The sequence below is a fragment of the Citrus sinensis genome, chromosome 1, assembly GCF_022201045.2.
Source record: "Citrus sinensis cultivar Valencia sweet orange chromosome 1, DVS_A1.0, whole genome shotgun sequence".
Lineage (NCBI taxonomy): Eukaryota > Viridiplantae > Streptophyta > Magnoliopsida > Sapindales > Rutaceae > Citrus > Citrus sinensis.
In genome coordinates this window covers 22,372,608-22,392,782 of record NC_068556.1, presented here as the reverse complement: position 1 = coordinate 22,392,782, position 20,175 = coordinate 22,372,608, and the positions used below count along the sequence as shown (strand labels likewise).

General features: G+C 34.2%; 1 protein-coding gene across 1 annotated transcript; it reads right to left on the bottom strand.

Moving 5' to 3' along the window:
• Nucleotides 1-6,090: 6,090 nt before the first annotated feature.
• LOC102621523 (S-adenosylmethionine decarboxylase proenzyme 4) lies at nucleotides 6,091-8,045 on the bottom strand. Its single transcript, XM_006489211.4, has one exon. The coding sequence runs from the start codon at nucleotides 7,576-7,578 to the stop codon at nucleotides 6,520-6,522; it is 1,059 nt and encodes a 352-aa protein (XP_006489274.1). The 5' UTR covers nucleotides 7,579-8,045; the 3' UTR covers nucleotides 6,091-6,519.
• Between the last annotated feature and the right edge of the window lie 12,130 nt (nucleotides 8,046-20,175).

The following is a 20,175-nucleotide window of genomic DNA, read 5'->3' as shown; positions in this document are numbered from 1 at the left end:
AATAACCACACGCACTTATTATGGACTAATTTGTCCCACCCCAAAGATCATTGTCAAAATCGCCTAAATCACCTATATCCCACCATCGCTTAGCATCGCCCATCATTGCCCGTCACCTCAAAATTTTTTTTTACAGTCCCGTCATCACAATACTACCATCACAACCCCTATTATCACAGCCTCCATCAGCAAAAGGTTCTACATTGTCCACAGTGTTAGGATTCGACCTAAATGTATGACTCCCTTATACTTTTACAGTAATTTTTAATTGATTGGTAAATTATTATTGATAGAAAAGCACACTAGAATATGTATTGGTATGGACAATTCAAATATTTTTAAAGATTAATGTGTGCAAAATATAAGCACATTAGGTGTTTGTTAAAATGTCTCTAAGAAATTTTTTTCAATTATTTCAATAACTTTGTTGAACTAGTTCCTAGTGATCCACTCTTTAATACTAAAGGTACTTACTAGTATGAAGTTTATGCTTATTTCATAAGCTTTTTTTTTTGTTTATGTTGGGTTTAGGCACTCATCACTCGCCCATGTTGTGGGCGATGGCACTCATTGTCCGCAACTTGGCTGCGGGTGATGGCACCACATTGCTCGCAACATGGGCAAGCGGTAGTGGGTGATGGTCTAAGAGAATACTTCCATAGTTTCCCAAGATTCTTGAAATGTGACTTTAAATTACCTGCCAAATGATAAAAAAAAAGGTCGTGTAGTGTAGTAGGAAATATCTTATAAACTGCTCTACGGATAAATGTGCAATGATCAGATATAAATGCCAGCTCTGACATTTCTCCAATGACTTCATGCAACCCATCATGAATCATTCCCAAGAGACATTGTTTTTTGAATCTACAATCCCAATAGCTATAAGATACATTTGGTTATTCCCATCCAAGTATGTTGCAATCAACAAAGTTCCTTCATATTTACCTTTTAGATGAGACTCGTCTGTGATCACTCACTTGATTGACTGCATAAAACCTTTTATACAAGATCCAAGAGTAAGAAAATAATACAAAAAATTATTATCATCATCCATCGCAAGCCGAATTATTGTACCGTCATTTAGCTCTTGCAAGACATGAGAATATTTAGAAGTAAATTATATGACTCTTTTGGGTTGGTCTCTTTATATCAACTTCAAAGCATTTTCCTTATTCTGATATGCTTGCTGGTATGATAAATTAATTCTATAATCATTCTTTATATCCGAAATGATATCCTTTGGAGTATATATTCGCTTGGCATTAACAAACTTTTACTTGATAATTTTGCCAACAACCTGACTATTTGCTTGACGATGACCATTATGGAAAATATCATTTTGACAAGTATGCACAATGTTATATCTCTTCACTAACCATTGTACGTTCTCCTTGTCATTCGCCCTCGCTGCTCAAAGTCACCATTTACATGTTTTCACAGCACAACAAGCCTCCCAACGTATGTTTGTGGACCTATCCACCTTGAACTCAAACTTGTCTCTAATGGCAATAATGCTAAGCTCTGTGTATAACCGTTCCTTTATGCTGAATAGTTGTCCAACATAAATACCACTTGAACTACAACTGATGGCATAATTGGAACCTCCAATTGTAGTGGGTCAACTACAGTTGATACTAGGGGTCGACTTTGACTATATGACCTAGGGGTAATAGGCCGACTTTGACACAGATCATTATCTTCCTAAAACTGAGACATTATTTCTAGATCATCTAATGGACGATCACAATCTACGTCATCACAGTCACAGAATAGAAAGTAGCTTTATATAGTTAGAAATCTTTGTTCTTCAGTATCGGGGAATGAATCATTATCATAGTTTGACGTGAATTCATAGCCAAATGTGCTTTCCGTAGTTAGAAACCTTTGTTCTTTAGTATCGGGGAAGAAGTCATTACTATAGTTTGGCGTAGATCCATAGCCAAATATGCACTCAAAGGTTGAAGATTGGGTTGATGGCATCAAAGTAGCTGATTTTTGTTGAGATAACATTAAAGGAGCTTTGATTGTAACTTTAGGTGATGTAGTTACAAAAAATAGGAGTCTTACCATAGATTATTGGATCAGAGTTCATACGTATAATAATGTTTACCATTTCATCATCTAGTATGTTCATCAGTAAAGAAGCAGTGGGTTGCATAGAACAGTTTGTGCCCCAAACTATTTTCACTGTCATAGAATATTCGTATGAACTTAACTTTAGCACTTCATATATCCTAACAATAAATTATTCGAAAGTTGCATCATTTCGAAGTAAAAATGCTTTAATTTTTCCATTCTTGTATTCCACATGACCATCAACAAACGTTTCCCATAATCCATCATAACACATCTTAAGCACAATTGTTGATTCCATTAAACCTGAAGCAAATTAAAATAAATATAATTACATTACTAAAATAATAAATTTATTTTTATAAAAATATCATTAACAACAAACAATTAACATTAAAAATACAACAAGTGAGAAGTGCCGCCAAAGGCATTCATCGCTCACGAAAAAGTGTGGGCGAAGGGTGCCATGCCATCGCCCTGGCGATACCAATCTTCACCCGCGATCAGAGCTTCTTCTACAAATCATAGAAACACATAATTTACCAAATTTTTCTTAATTTTTAGATTCACACAAGCAAATATCTACTCACATTGTAATCAAAATTAATAAAAATATATGTTTTTACAAATATCTACAAAACTCAGATAAAACTTAATTAATCTTACAATCTAAATTTCAAAAAGTACTAACTTTAATTCCTCCTTGAGCTTTTTTTTTTTTTCTCTCTGTGTTGATTGGTTTTGTTTTCAGTGCTAGTTAACAATTGTTATTTGATGCATATGAAATCAGAGTAATTTTATGTTTAGTTGTTGGAGGGAGTTTGAGAAGTGAAATGGGAGGAGTTTTGTAGAGTTCGTGTTTAGTTATTGAGGTGAAATAATTTGTGTTTAGTTGTTGGCGTGAAATAAGAGAGGAGCTTTAGGGAAGGACAATTTAGTTTATAAAAAATGTGTGTGGTTATTATTTTAAGAACTTTTGTTCTATGACTAGTTTTAATATTTAGTTTTGAAAGTGGTTATATAAGAAAATTTCTCATAATTTTTCCTATCCGCACATCAATATATGAGTATGGTTTAATCAACTATAGTAATTTAACTGTACAACTATTATGTATGGACCCAGTATTGTTTATTATTATGCATTGGGTTATAAAGAAATCTCATTTTCTTTGTTAAGAGAAAAGAAAAAAAAAAAAAAAAGACGAAGAAGGGCCTCTTAACGCGATTAACTTTTGACAATTAATGAAGTAAATCGTTATCCACTTCATTTTCAATTTTGAAACTTTTAAAGCAAAGTGGGTCGACCTCAATCTCTCGCTTTCTCGAAAGTCTTCATCTTGTGTCGTGCGTTATGTAAGCAAATATTGAGTGTTTATAGCTTGTCTTTCGATCTATTTTGGAAGTTTCTCTTTTCGGTTTTAGAGTAACAACGACACACCATGTACCAACAAATTAATTGAAGTCTTCTTCAAAGAGAAAGCGAGAGAAGAGAGTTATTGAGAGAAGCAACCCAGTTGTGTTTCGTGTCTCTCCAAGCAATGCAAAATTCCAAATTTGCTTTCGGAAGAAATGCTTTTCAAGATGACGGGGGACCAGTAGTATCACATGACCCCTGAGACCCACATATTTTTTTGATTCATTTCTTGCTATGCTTCCTCTCGCTTTCTTTCTATCTTCATCAATCATCTCCAATATTTCAATTAATAAGCCGCCATAAGTTTATGCTTTATCTCACTGAAAAGCTCACAAAGTGCTTTTCAAATAAGCACTTGATACATATAATATTGGGGAAAATATGTGGTACATCCAGCCGTTGGATATTAGTAGACCCTATTTATTTAAGTGCATTCAACGGCTGGATGCAACTGTAACCGAACCCATAAGATTAAAGTAAATCTTGAACAGTATAAATTTTTACATCATACAGGATAAACGGTAGGTAAAGTATTAATTAGAATATTTAAAAGTAAAAAATAGTATGATCATGAACTTATCCTATGGATGGCTTTTGCTATTGCTAGTGGACTTCCAGCACCTTTTTCTTAAGTTACCATTTTAATCAAGAGTCAAAGCCGTAATAGCACATATCATTTTTGATGAATTTAATACTCATTAAAAGATCAAACAATTTCTTGTTTGATTAGCATTCATAAGGCCACATGTTGAGTTCCAACAGGTTCGGCTTTGTTCCCAACTAAACCACAATTTGCATTCAAGTTATTTAAACTTTATTAGGGGATCCAATTCTAAGTGACAAAACCACTTAGAATTGGTAACAAGTATTGCTTTAAATTTTCATTTTTCCTTTCTTTCCTCTGGGATTCTCTTTTATTTAGGATATCAAATTCATTTTGTTGTGATGCTGTAGGAAGCGTCAAGGCCACACAAGAGTTGGTTATTGACAGAAGCAGGGGCTCCTCTTGTTGCAGCAATTGGTAAACCCATATTTAGCTTAAATTTAAACCTGATCACAACAACATTATTTTTTGTCTAATACACATTTATATTTTCATGGAAAATGCTATGCTCTTTAGTTTTTAGACATACATGAGGCAAGAAACAGAAGCACAGATATCATCAAGATTGGGCTTTGACCCAAAGATTAAGTGGCAACTCACAGTGGCCTACATGAGTGGGCTTAAACTTTCTTTACTTTTTTAGGCTAAGAACCCACAATCCTTTTAGGCTAGTTATGCCTAAAGCTGAAGTCCGAAAACCCATGAGAGGGATTAAAACAAATGGAAGTGATGCAATTATTTGAATGCTAAGAGAAACAAAATGGAGAGTGTACAAACTTATGTTGTACAGATAAGAATAGATAGAGAAATGATTTTTTCCACGTACACTGTAAAATTTAAAATTGCCATTTCGGCTAATGGGTACGAGTCCATTGATAATCCATGCCTCCAAAGACTTTGAGGGTATGGATACGGGCCCTAGCATATTAGGATTTTATTTTCATTTTCATTTTAAAATTAAGTAATGGTAATCATCTCCTGACGCATGTAAATATATTTTTCTCTAATATTTACGATGGTAGAAATTTAGACTATGTTAAAATGGACTTAGACTTAAATTATCATAATAAATTTATGATTATAATACACGTATCAGTGTTAGAAAAAATAAAAAGTTGTCATTTTGTTGCTTTATTATTGTTCTTTGCGGCGGCCAAGCTAGTAGTAGTATTGGGTAGCATGGACCGTGCTTATCACAAGAATCCAAAAGGACAAAAGGCCAAATTCAGATAGTAGTATGTGCCGCTTTCGTTATTTCTACAATGAAGAGGAAATTTCTCCAATTTATTTTATTTTACTTTTTAAGGGAGAAAACTACTCTCACATGAGTCGCTTAAGGAGAGGTCGAGTCCTTGTAAAAAAAAAATAGAGCGAGTTGCTTACCATTAGACTAAAGACGCCCATCATTCAAAGGATTTTTAAGGCTTTACGTCAAATAGGTTTTGCGAGAGAAATTTCAGTTTAAAACAACAGAACTCAGGAGGGAGGTAAAATACTCATCAAATGAAAGATACGGTATAGGTAAAAATACCACAAACCTTAGGGGAGGTACATGATAATTTCTCAGAGCCCTTTTCTATTGGGGTTTCAGAGAGCCAGTATCCCTCTGCCATGTCACTAATCTGACGTGGACACACGTACCTACATTTGGAACCCCAATTATGCCATCGTGCACTTCGTGTTACTACCCGACAAACAATTTTAATTCCATTGGAAACCCAGGTGATTCCCACGTCATCTCCGTAATCATCCTCGAGAAATTAAAAAAAAAAAAGAAAGTAAAAAAATAAAACATTTTCAAAACCAAGGGTTACATTCATGCACCCCCACAGAAAAATCCCATGCAAATTAGATGATTTGATATCCCAATTCGAGAATTGGACTGACATCCAATTTTTTTTAATAATTGTGTTGAATCGTGTGTTATGTCTGCGAATGTGTATGGATGCTTTTTGTAAGAAAGAATAAAATAGAAAAAGCAAAGGAGATGAACAAGTAATTACAGAGAAAGACAATGAAACAAATATGATAGAAAAAGAAAAGAGATAAAACATGGGCATTTTCTTTTTAATCCCCCCCCCACCACTACTACACAAATCCCCTCAAAAATCTTAGGCGTGATAAGCCTAAGTGGGGTGCATTATCATGGTGATTCCAATTTCCCCAACCCTTTTTGTTACTTCCACGTCGTCTTTTTTTTTTTTTTTTTAAATCTTTCTACACTAGTCAATCCAACATTCATAAACCCATTTCACCCAATCACATTTCTCCACGTCATCTAACCTTTTTTCCCCAAAAAAAAAAAAAAAATTTCCCCTACTAAAAATCCTAACCCCCACGATCAATTTCACTTTCCCCTATTAATAGTAGTAGTAATAATAATAATAATATTATTAATATTAATAATAATGATAATAATAGTTATCCACTACTTCCGGCGAGTCGCCGTGAACGTTTGAAACACGACGCTTCCGGCAGCCGGGAACTCGTCCATTACGCAACTCCGGCACTTCAAACCCAGTGGCTCGATGGCATGCACGACACGTGTCCAAACCTCATGGCTTGTGCATGTGGTGGACACAGACATTGTAGCTGGCTTAAAAACTTGTACAACTCTCTTCAAAATTTGAGCAACCTCATCATGGTCGTCGTAGACGGACCCCAAGCACTCGAAGCTCGCGTAGCTGAAACCATCCTCCGGGGTGACGTGTATAGTAGAGTAACGGTCGCCGTCGACGCCGTTCATGGAGTACCCACATGGGTCGAATGCAAAATCACAGATGATGGAGTTGGGGTTGGGGTTGATACCGCCGATGCCGGTGAGTTCAGTCATTTCTTTACCTGCAGTGTCGCCGTTTTTGCCATCGTCTGGCCGCCGGAAGAACTTTCGTGCAATAACACGGTCGAGTTCGGTCATGCAAATCTCCAGAGTGAAGGTAGCATTAACATCGCCGGACACTAGCTGACGAGTGGTGGCTTGAGCATCACTGGCGGTGAAGACGTGCCACGAATGAGAGGCCAGTTTAGAAGGCATGACGGAGGCTTTACGATAGCAAAGATTAATGGGGAGATTTTCTTCCAAGTAAAAGACTTCTTCCTTGAAGCTAGTGTGAGGGAAGGGCTGTGATTTGGGGAAAATGAAGCTGCCTCTAGTGTATCTGCAGGCGCATAGAGTGAGATTGAGATCATGAGCATAGTCAACCAATGGACGGATGGATTTGAGGAGCTGGGTGGTCCCGCAGGTTTTGATTATGATCTTGGTGGGGTAGACAAACAGGCTTGATTCAGATAACACGTAGGCGTCGAAGTATTGGTTGCCCACAGCGGATACTACAGTGCATTGCACAGCGTCTAAAACTTCTTGTAATGACTCGAAATCAAGAAGCCTTAACCCCATTTCATTGTCAATAAGATTATTAAGAGGGTCGTCGCCAAAGAAGTGAAGCTCTAGGCGCTTCTCGAAACCCTCAAAGCCTGAAACAGCCATTTAACTTTAATTGAATGAAGAGGGGGCACTGAGTGTGTGTGTGTGATGCTGAAGGAAATTAAGCGGGAGATGAGAAAACTTATGGGAGGGTGAGAGTTGAGAGAGAGAGGGGGGGTGAAAATGAATTTATAGGGGGTGAGATAAGAGAGAGAGAGTGGGGAGGGAGGGGGAGAGGAGCATGCGGGTGTGAGGCAACCAAGAATCATGATTGTAGGCATAATGAAGTGAATAAGATGATGACGATGATGATGATGATGATGATATATATTTTTTGAGAGAAAGATAAAGAAAAGGGAAAGATTTTTCATTAGAGAGACAGGAACATCAAACGGATTTTATGCCCACGCGCATATGCATGATGCATGCTAGCTAGCTAGGTTGCTAATTCGTATTCCTTTTTTTGTTGATATGTTTTATTGTGTTACAGACTACTGATCAGTTTCTGCCAACCTCTTGTCTTGATCTCCAGCTAGCTACTTCCACATCCAATCACAATTTCTCTGTTACTCATGAGTGCCAATGAAACCAGTTTTGACAATATTTTGAGTAGGGAATGAAATTTACCAATATGGCCTCAAATTGAATATACAGGATCATATTTCTAAAAAAACTAGTACACAATTACCATTTTTCTTAGTTTAGTAACAAAAAATGGACCTCACATTTAGGATATAAATGTTTATAAACAATTTGTCGTATTAAAAAATAATTGGACTCTCGACAAGTTCATATATTGGATCTATTAGTGATCGACGTGTCGATTGCATGTCTGGTGCAATAAATTACTAGTGGATATTTTATGTCTGAAATGTCATTTTAAGCTGGTAATTAAAGTAAATAAAAATAGTAACTGGATTTCCTTTGTGACTAAATATTTTCAGATGCATATGCATATGCATTAAAATGACATGGACATACAAGAAAAGTTAGTTTTAAGTGTATACGAGGTAATTTTAGTCAAATAGTTTTGCCCTATTTAAATACTTTTGCTATTGAATCAATCTCGATTAGCTAGCCAATAAATTGGAAATAGTAGCAAATCATCAAATCATTGGAACTTTTAGTATTGTTTTAGCAAGACATTTGGCAACAGTTTAAAGTTAATTAACCCAACCCAAAAAAAAAAAGAAATAGAAAGCAAGTTAAACCACTAATTAAGACTAATAATTAAAGAAATCCCATCATATGGCTCATTCAAAATAATTTGAACTAGGACGTTGGGTGGTCAAACACATATTGAACATTAGCTATTGAAAGTGAACAATTAACAATGTACAAGACTCCCAAGTCATTCGCGTGACAGTTAAATTGAACACAAAAACATCATCATAAACCAGAGACCATATGTCTCACAGTATGACAACAAATTTTCATCAACTTTGCTATGAGAAGTGACTAATGAACTGATGTTTATAGGTGCTCTCAAGTAAATATAGGATAACAAAAACATATCATCAAGTTAACAGGAGAAAGGGGGGGGGGGGGGGGGGGGGAAATAAGGAACATAAAAGAAGCAGTGATACTAGATAATGACTGATGGAAAAATTTTCCTTAAATTTACACTGAAGGGATAGTTATTGGATAACGGGAAAGTTAAAATAATAGTATTAATTGCACTAAAGCACGATATGAAAACAACTGGTTAATAGGGACAGCTTGGTCCAAAACGAAGAAGGCATGTGTTAATTAACAAAAGCTAGACGTGCCCAAAAATCATCAATAAAATAGGGAAAAAATAATAATTATGCAGAACACATATGTTAGCAAAAACAAAATAGAGAAATTAAAATAACAGGAAGGAAAAAAAACAAAAAACAAAAGGAATGAGGCGTGGCGGATAAACAATGAGAATATATCCTTGAATTAGGGAGGCCCCGTACGTGAAATCAAAAGCATTTCGCATCATTTCAACTCTCCATGCAATTTCATGTAGGAGGCATTATCATCAACTCTCTTTTTTTCGCAATGAGCAATATGTGCACCTTGCTAAGCATATCCTTAATTCAAAATTGCAGTGGGTTTTCCCCACTTCCCCTAAAAATAATATTAGAGAATTAAAAAGGTTTTGAGTTTGAAAAGTTTATGCTATAATCACCATTTCATGTGTATGTACAAAGATTTATTGTGAATTGATCTTTTGTCTGTCTTAATGTCTTTCCGTTTGTATATAGTTTACATTACTCCTACGATACCTATACCCCACTTCTTTTTGGTGGTGTAGTAGTTATCAAGTTTAGATGCCCGACTAAGAAAAATATTAATTAAGTGAATATTCGTTAGTCGGAAAATTAAATCAAATTGTTACTTTATGCAGATGTTCTTTATTTTTTAAAAATATGATGATATATTACAAAAAATATAAAACATCACGCTATTTAGTCAATTTTATAGCTGACTATATCGAATAATTCAACCTATATTAAAAGAATTTTGTTGATCATTATGTTATTGGCATGTGAATACCGACTATTTTTTTATGGGTTTAGTTGTAAATTAGTAAAGTGCAAGGATTGATGATGATCTCTTTAAATTGCACAAATTAACTATTTTTAGCCTTTAGATTATTGGTGGGTTGTCTATGGGTTAAAATTAAATGAGACTAATGATATGGACTCTTGATACTAATTAACTGTCAAAATATTTCTCTCTCGAACACACTTGTCTTTCTTTTTAATGCCCCCCACACCCTAACCGTAAATAATTAGTTGTGTCTTGAATTTTCTAATTTGATCATTGTAATGCTTAAAAAGCTTCATTAATTTCTCATACAACTCTTATAGTTATGAAATTTGGAGGAAAATAAAATTGAAGAAATAGAGGCAAGAATAACTAGGGAGATTATATAGTAGATGTATAACTAGTGGTGGGTAGGTTGGATTTTGGTAGTAGTTTCGTAATTGACTTGAACTACCTCTATGATCACGTTTCCACTATTGTTGGCTGTAATTTAAGACTTTATGCACAAGATTATATCAATAATTAATTTGACCAACACAATAATGAACTCCAAGGAAACTTTGCTTAAGGAATTGTAAAAATAAATATATGGTAACAGTGTACGATAAGCTATGCATACAAAGGAAAATGCATGTGTTTAGAACAAATATGTGGTTTTAATTAAGGGCGGAAAATGAATGATTCAAAATGTATGCGTCATGAATAAATCCTATGGATGGCTGGCAGCCCCCATTATGACCACAATCCCACATCTTGTGCTGCACGCGCACGGCGCACCATCACCAAATTCAAGCAAACAACACAAAATACACACAAGCACAAGCACAAATAACGTTCAACAAAAAACAAAAAATTAAAAGCAAGCCCAATTATTCACAATAAGATACAAGTCTCAAACACTTTAATTTGTTGTTGTTTCTTTTTGCTTATGTTACTTTCAAAACAAAATTGGTCAACCACATCCAAATCTTACTTAAAAAGTCTCAAACACTAACTCTAAAAGCAAAATCTCTCCCACCTTTTACATGAAAAGATGTATCCAAAGTCCTAGTTTTTATTTTTGAAAAACTTAGTAATTTGAAGGGACAAAGGAAAGGATCTTTGATTGCTCTAAATTATTAAAACCCTAATTTTGGTCCCATATTAAGTCACCTTTGTGAACCCCTTTTAGCGATATCCTAGCCTAGCACGGCTACAATTACATTGTTTCCTTCTCACCACAAAACCCAAATCATATATATATATATATATGCAATGCCCTTATAAACTCTTATGATTGGTCCCACTAATCAGTTGAATGTGTCGTCCCGACAACCACCGTGGCAGCTGGCCCTACACAACTACAAATCATCTAGGGTTGTGCCCTAACTTCTTGGCACATAATTAAGTTCCCATTTGATGATTTAGGGTTTCATGTATTTTTGCAGACATCAAGTCCCCACGGGTGGGTCCTTTGTTGGGCGACATTTGCATTTGGTGGGCATGCATACAAGTGGCTTTAGCCGCCATTCATGCTTGTAGCACGCGGCAGATTTTGCACACATGTGGCAGAATTCCTTGCATAAATGGGATAGTAAAAATATTTTTGATGATCATCAGCCTCAGCAGCACTAATGAACATATCTGAGTGCTACTGTACCATGCGCACAAATTATATTGTACATAAATGTACCAAGGCCCACCACTCTGATTGTGCCACTGTTTTTAAGTTAGTGCTCATAAAAAATCTTTAGAACTCAAATCCATTAATTTCTTGCGATTCATTTCTCTCAGAATGAATGCTGTGTAATACGTTAAGTCTTTTTCTTTACAACTTGACCTTTCCTTATTTAAACAATCTGGATTAGGTGGGGCGCCTCAAATCTTACTCGTTCGACTACAATTTTGTCCATTTATCATTTATTAAATTCCAGAAATTGATGGACAATTTCTTGTTGTTGGCACAAGCATTATCGAGTAGTTCACATATATATGTGATGATAATGTATGCTACAAAGACGAGCGAATACATTCATGAATCTCTATTATGAGTTTGGTTGCTCTCAATAGTGTTTTTTTCTTCATAATGAATATTGTCTTTAGCCATAGTGTCTTATGAGTGGATGACAATGACATCCATTATATATATATATCTTTGTGTGGATCCAAAGGGGAAACCTATAAGATAATGTTCATGTAAATGTGTTCGAAATGAAGTGATTAATCAATTAGAGAGTTAATTAGAAGTGTAATTTGGATATTAATCTACTTGGATTAGTGATGGGCACCCACAAGAATTATACCTCGGAGAGGCTTGGATTTGGGAAGCAAATTAATTAAGATTGTGCATATTTGTTAGGCAGCTGCTTTTTAACCGGCCATAGAAGCATAGAATTAATTATGATCCTAATAAATAGTTGCTTATTGTTGCCCCCACAAAGTCACATAAACGAAACACAACCATATATGAAAATGAGTGTTTTGCCTCGAGCCCAGCAGCCAGAGGCGAAACTCAAATCTATCTCGATCGAAGGCATATGAGCATGATGAGCAAACACGCTACATCATTTCTCGTGCTGATGGGTGGAGTGATGAATTAATAACCATTTATAAATCTGTCTACATATTCTAAAATTAGTGTGTATATATATAAACAAAAGAAATATAATAAAATCAATAAGAATAAGAATCAAAATCTCTCTCGATTGCTCCACGCAAGCGATCATTTTACTGAGTGACCTATGACATTCATTGACACATGACACATCTTTTTCCTGACTCTTGCCCATTTGCCTTTACAATTCTATCTTCTCTACTGTCTGGTGTCTATTGTCCGTCTTTTGCTTCTTTGTTTGTTTCTTTCGTTTCCCGTACGTTTCAAGTCTGCTTCTGTACATCAGAGTCCCACTCAATCATGGCGTATTCCTACTCAGGGTCATGCTACAGTAGAACCGCATGTATGATTGCTCAAACATTTATAGTTTGTCCCAATGGCCAGCTGGAATTTACCGTTTCAAAATAGTTATCCAAACCCATCATTGACATACTCACTAAGACTAACGTACTATAACTCTACCAAGATTAATGTACTATAACGCCCTTAGTTCCATCCGAATAGATGTAATTCATTAATCGAAAAAAAAAATCTGGATGTTCATTTCTGATGCAGTGTAATTTAGCTATCCATTTCTGAAACTATAAGAGTTTATAATAAATAATTGAAATTAACTGTACGGTAGCCATACCCTCCAAGAGTCCAACTCACCCACTTAACCCGTATCCCAAAAACTCAACATTTTTATTGAATTTGCTATATCGTATATGTTGATGATGTTAACCTCACCAAAGATCAAAGGGACACATATTTTCACTTAGTCACAACGTTATGTAATTTAATTGCTTGGCAATTGTCATGCGTAACCAAAAACCAATGGTCCCCTTGTTGTGTATGCAAGTGATCTAGAGAGTGAGTGCTGTTGAGCTGACACGAACATGCGTCACTCACTCCTATTCTTTGGGCACAATGCAAACGCCAAAAAGTGGCTCCATTAACCATGAAATTGAAAAAGCGAACAAGTTTATGTTTGAGAGTTTCAAGAGATTTCATCAAATTGAGAGTGGAAGCAGAGAATTTACATCATATCTTCATTGGCCTCTTTTTGATGCCCTTCTTGATGATGATGTGGGAAGCTAAAGCTTAGGCATGGATATGTAAACATGGAGGCCATCATGTTTCCTCTTCTCCAAACTCTCTGTCCTCTTCAAAAGTTTTAATTAACTTATTAACCAACTTTCTACATAACCCATCAAATAAAATTTCAAGAACTAAAAAAAAATCACTAGCATTATCCATTCATTACGGTGGACAAAATCTCCTGTAGTAGGTGTTAAAAAGCTCCTACAAATTTTAAGCACTTTCTCCAGTGAGAATGAGTGGAAAGTGTTGTTAAGCTTTTTTGGGCTGAGAAGTGGAGTTATTTTAATTCAATTCAAAGATATTGCACTGCCGACATCTTGGAACTCTTAAATACTTAGTTTTAAATAAGTACTTTTTTGGAAGCAAATTAACAGTGTACTGCTCATGATTACTTGGACATTTTTTTTATGTATATATTTTATTAAGGATTTGTGATGAAGCATATCTTATAGTAAACCATATTCTGATTTTCTTGAGACCCAAACGAGCCACCAACAGGTTTCATTAGGAGCTCTAGGGGAAGCAATAATCTATAATTGCTTCTAGTAGTAGGGGAAAAGAGATAAGAACATATATGCTTTTTAGTGCACATATCACAGTGTAAATGTAACATAATGATTATAACGTTGATATGTTATGAGTAGATTAGATGCATAACGTGACATGAATAATACATGTATAAAGATTAATTAGTCCTAGTTTAATTAAAGATTAATTGATTAGGGCATGTCGGATAAGTTAGAACCTTCCCTTTCCTTTTTCTTCTTTGAGAGTAAAGAATAAGTTTTCTATATTTGATATGACTTAATGTTTTTATGAATGTTTTTGGTACCAGCAAAAGCCTTTCGAACACCCAAAAATATTTTCATTTAATATTGCACTATTTGCTTGACAAAGACAAAAATGAGTTTACAGCCAAATAAATATATTTGTACAAAGAAGTATTTGATTGTTATTTTTCGAGAAAGTACTTTTTCCAATAAAAAGACCATTTGAAGTATCTTTTAATATGTTTCAAAAAAAGGCTTATCTTTTAATGGAAGTGCCTAATAATGAGTACTTTTTTAAAAATACTTTCAAGTGTCATTGACTCATATACAAACCACTTTTATCCAAAAGTGCTTTTTGAAAAGATTGCTCCCAAACATACCTATTGATGTGAAAACTCAAACTGGGCTTTATTGAGTTGGGTCGGAAGCTCAGTTTCAATTTTATTTAGAGTGGAGCTATTAACAGGCCTATGAAGTTCTTTGTAAAACCCAAATATTTTTTTATAATATATTAACGAATAAAGAAAAATCATATTTCCCTTCAAATACAAGTTCGACGCACTTACATCCAAACTCAAGTGACTTGTGATACTTGTCCCCTTAAATTTAAAAACATTATACTTAATTTCTTTACAATATCAATTTGGGTGTGGATATTTCCACCACACTATTTTTATAAACCCACCCCACCTTCATAAAATAATTACAATAAGTTCACATTATTTTATAAAATTATAAATTAATAATGAATTTGAACAATTAATTAATTAAATCATTCTTACGATATTTTTTTTCTTACTTTGTCTTTTAACAATCTTTAACAATTTAAGGTTGCTTTTAATTTAACTAATTTACCCTTATAATATAAAATAACCAAATTATTCTAAGAAATATAAATTATTGTAACTAATTGTTTAGGCATTTAGTTTTATGTTTTATAATCTAATATGTTTATATAAAATTTAATAATTTTCAATACTCCAGATGTCCTAATTACATCTCGTTAGTTTAGTGGAATATTAATAATCATACTAAAAAAGTACTACTTATACATAATTAAAATATACAAATTTTATGTATAAAAATTTATTAAAGTTAAAGTAAATTTTTAGATATTCTTGGTACTTTTACCTTATGAGGTTAGAATAATTATATTAATTTATGTTAAAACAACCTTATTGATCAAATATAATAAAAAAAAAAGTCTCATAAAAAAATAATTAATGAATATGGATTTAATTGGTTAAATTTTTAAATTTCTTCTTAATTTGAATTTTTTAAAAATAATGTGTACTTGTTGTAATAATTTCTTAATATTGGGGTGCGTTAATAAAATTTATGGGGTCGAAATATCACCACCTAACAATTTAAGTTATTTTATAATAAAAAGTCCATAATACCCTTAATCAATTTAAATTATATTTACAAACCATGAACATCCATCAAAGTAATTTTTTTTGGGTGCAATGTGACAATATTGTCCATGATAAGTCAAGTTAATTATCCAATTTCTGTAATTTTATTTCGAATTTTGGCATAAACATAAGCTATTTGTATATGTGATTTTCTTTTAAAGTTTTATTTCATAATAAGATAATTTCATTTTTATCACATCGTGGATTCTATATTAATTTGATTTCTTACATAAGACTATATTCTCTCATTGATAATACATAAAATAAGCTTTACCAAACGTTTAAGTAATGTATTCCTCAATTTGTTTACATTTTTTAGTTTCTAAGCCAAGAAAATATAGAAAGATAAAAAAATTATAAAACTCGGTAATTAACACAGCCTATTAACTCATCAAAAGAAAAAAAATCAACTTATTAAAGACAATATTGTCATAACACATACATAATATTTCATTTTGATGGATGTTTACAATTTTTAAAATAATTTAAATTGATTAGGGGTATTAAGGACTTTTTATTTTAAAATAACTTAAATTGTTAGTGTACCGGAATTAAGTGTAGCACTTTTAAATTTGAAATAAATAAAGATCACGGCTTATTTAAGTTTTGAGCATAAATACTTCTAACTTATATTTGAAAGAGGAATATAATAAAATTTTAGTGGATCAAATTTGCAATCGTACGTAGTAGCCTTTTGAACTCACCAATGCCCCTGCCATGTTATGCATCCTCCTCTACAATGAGTTATTCTGCCTGGACTTAGATGACTGGTGGTATACTCTAATGATAGGCTATAACTATTCGTCAAACAACAATGTTAGCCACCTATGGAACATTTTAAAGAAAGAATCACCTCCATATTGTCACACATACAAATTGCTTGCAATAGGAAAAAAAAAACAAAAACAAAAAGAGCGAGCAATAAATAAGTTAATTCTCAGAAACCTAAACCTACAAGCAATAAATAGGTTAATTTTAGGGAACCTAAACCTTCATAAACATGTTTTTGATACTTCGAGGGACCAAATACCTCCCAGTACAACTACTCAGTTGCAAGATAAAATATATCAACCGATCATTATTGACATTGATATTAATTTAAATAGTAGTTTACATATAAAACTTAAAACCAAAGAATAAATGCCACAATCATAGGCTAATGCAAATAATTAGCTAATTAACTAACTACTAGTTTACTGAGTCCAAGTACATATTAATCACAATCAATAGGATAAATACAATTTAAAATTAAAAAAAAAAAGATTGGAGATCATAACATTTCTTCCCCCTTAAAAATACCCCTGTCCTCGAGGGTAGATTTTATTAAAAAGTGTCCTCTCTTTAACATATAACTCTGATATTAACCATGTTAATATCCTTGCCGATTGTGTTCATACTAGTCTTGTCTCTATCCAATCATAATGGTTGCTTTAAAAACTTTTGGAATTGTTTTAAAATCAAGCATGTATGAGCATATTCCTTGGCTTTTTTATTCCGAAAGGATGCATTAAATATTTCCCTATATGTGCGCCAAGGGTTGCTTCATTAGTAGGATTTGCTCCTTATTTGTTGCCTAGCTCTAATATCAAATGTTACAGCTACAAAGAATGAGTCGTGAAAAGGACCATTCGCTGCCTATGGTCGATGGTGTCATCTGACAAAAAAAGGGTAAGTTTAGGGCTCAGGGTGAAGACGAGGATAATCCTGAGCACTTATCCTTCAGAGATAAATTAATGGAATCACAGAAGTCAATTGAAAATGAGTTGGTAGGTTGTGAAGATTTATTAATTTTTGAATCAAAGGATATTATTACTGGCGGTACTGACAATATACCATCCATTGGTTTCTCTAAAAAAGTTCATGCTCAGTTGATCAGGCCATGGCAACACGCAGTGGTGGTTAAATTGTTGGGAAGACACATTGGGTACAAAGCTCTTTGCAATTGGCTTGAAACCCTTTGGAGTTCGACACTAGGGTTTTCAATCATTGATCTTGAAAATGACTATTTCATTTTTAGTTTTAAGGTAGAGGGGGATGTTGAGTTTGCCTTAACTCAAGGACCGTGGACGATTATGGGACACTATCTTATAGTACAGCCGTGGACTTTTCAATTTGACGCTTCCATGCAAGAAATTCATTTGATCATTGCCTGGATTCGACTACTTAGTATGGCCTTTCACTACTATTATAAACGTATGCTTCGTAAGTTAAGGCAGATCATCGGTATGGTAATTCAGATTCATTACAATACAAATTCATCATCTATGAGAGGTAGATTTGCTCGAATCGCTGTTGAGGTTGTGCTAAATAAACCAGTTGTGTCCCAATTTCTCTTAGATGGCAAACTTTAAAGTATGACTGTATGAATGGCTACCTAATGTCTGTTTCAATTATGGTAAATATGAGCATAATAGTGAAAAATGCCCTGATCGAATTATCATAGATGAAAAAACAAACAGGTTAGAGGCTGTTACTGGAGAAAACAAAATTGAAAAAACAGTAATAAAGGACGTTGAGGGCAATGTTGATCATATTCTGAAATTCAGCCCTTGGATGGTGGTGACCAGAAAAGGAAAAAACCAGCTTCAAAACAGAAAAGAGATTATGTGGGATCCAATATGTGGTCAGGGGAATAATTTTGGTTAGGAATCTCGTTTTGGAATTTTGGCTTCTGTTAATTAAGTAATGACAGAAGAAGATTTTAATCCGAAATCTTTTACCACTGTATTGACCAACCAGTTTCAAGCCAATTACAACTTTTGAAATGCCAAGTCCCAGAAGAAACAAGCTGCTATCAAGACGAGCCACAACGAGAACCAAAATTCAGAACTTGTGACAAGTAAGTTGAATAATATTGTAAAACCAAAAAATGACCCCATCACTAAAAATCCCAAGCCCACACCCATGCAAAAATTACGTACCCCTCCACCAGAACCATGCACACTTTGCACACAATCCTAACCCAAAAATTGTTGCCATTACCTTAAACCCTTTATTCCACTCTGCTGTCTCCTTTGACCCAGCTCTAACTACAATCACTAAGCCTACCACCAATATCAATTCTGTTTCACTTAAGGATATTTCTACTTCAAATTTTGACAGTCATAAGGCCCAGCCGCAAGAGGATCCTCGTAACCATGCAATTTTGGGTAAAACAATGAACATGGATGATGATGACGACAACAGCGAGTACATGGGTGAAAGCAAAAATGTAATGGAATCATTTGAGAAGGATATTTCGTTAGATGATGAAAATGCTATAGACGTGATTCATGAAGCCTCTTTGCTTATTTAGTAATACTCATCTCTCTTATTTGTTTTCATCATTTATGGCTGTCTCTATCATGTTTTGGAATGTTCAGAGAGCTGCTTTACAGAATTTTCGTCGATCATTTAAATCTTTGACCAATAATTATAAGCCGACTCTGGTTGTTATTCTGGAGTCTCAAATTAGTGGCATCAAAGCGGATGACTTCATTCAGAAGAATGGCTTTGATAAGTCTTATCGAGTAGAAGTTAATGGGTTTTCTAGAGGCATTTGGCTTTTGTGGAAGGGTTTCTTTGAGGTAGATATTGTTTTAAACCATAAACAATGTATTCACTTTAAAATTACAAAGAACCAGGGACTTGTATCGTGGATCACAACTATTTATGCTGGCCTTGTTCCTAGTCATAGTAAACATCTTTAGGAGAATCTTGGAAGGATTGTAAGTTCTATACAAGGTCTGTGGCTTGTTAGTGGTGATTTCAACTCCATTCTCTATGCCTCTGAGAAACAAGGGAGGTCTTCGCACAACAATGGTGTTTTTGAGCTTTTTAATAATTAGTTCCATTTTATCAAGATGTATGACCTCCAGTTTCGAGGTCCTAAATTCACTTGATCTCGCGGGTCTTTGTTTAAAAAGTTGGATAGAGCAGTTTGCCACGAGGAGTAGTTGTATAACTTTGTTGATAGTTTGGTTCTTCATCTTCTGAGAATTGATTTTGATCACAGACCTATTCTTGTTCGATTTCAGAAAAGTGATAAGAGGAAGAAAGGCCATATGCCGTTTAGGTTTTTGGCAGCATAGATCACAAATAAAGATTTTGGCAACTTTGCTATGTCAAACTGGAACTTGGAAGCCTTTTATCTCTAAGCGGCTCAGAATTTTACCCAAAATATGTCCCATTAGAATCAGAATTTGTTTGGTAATATTTACCACCGAAAGCGTAGACTCCTAGCTCCAATTGGAGGCATTCAAAAAGTGTTTGAAAGATATACTACTAAAGGCCTTATTGG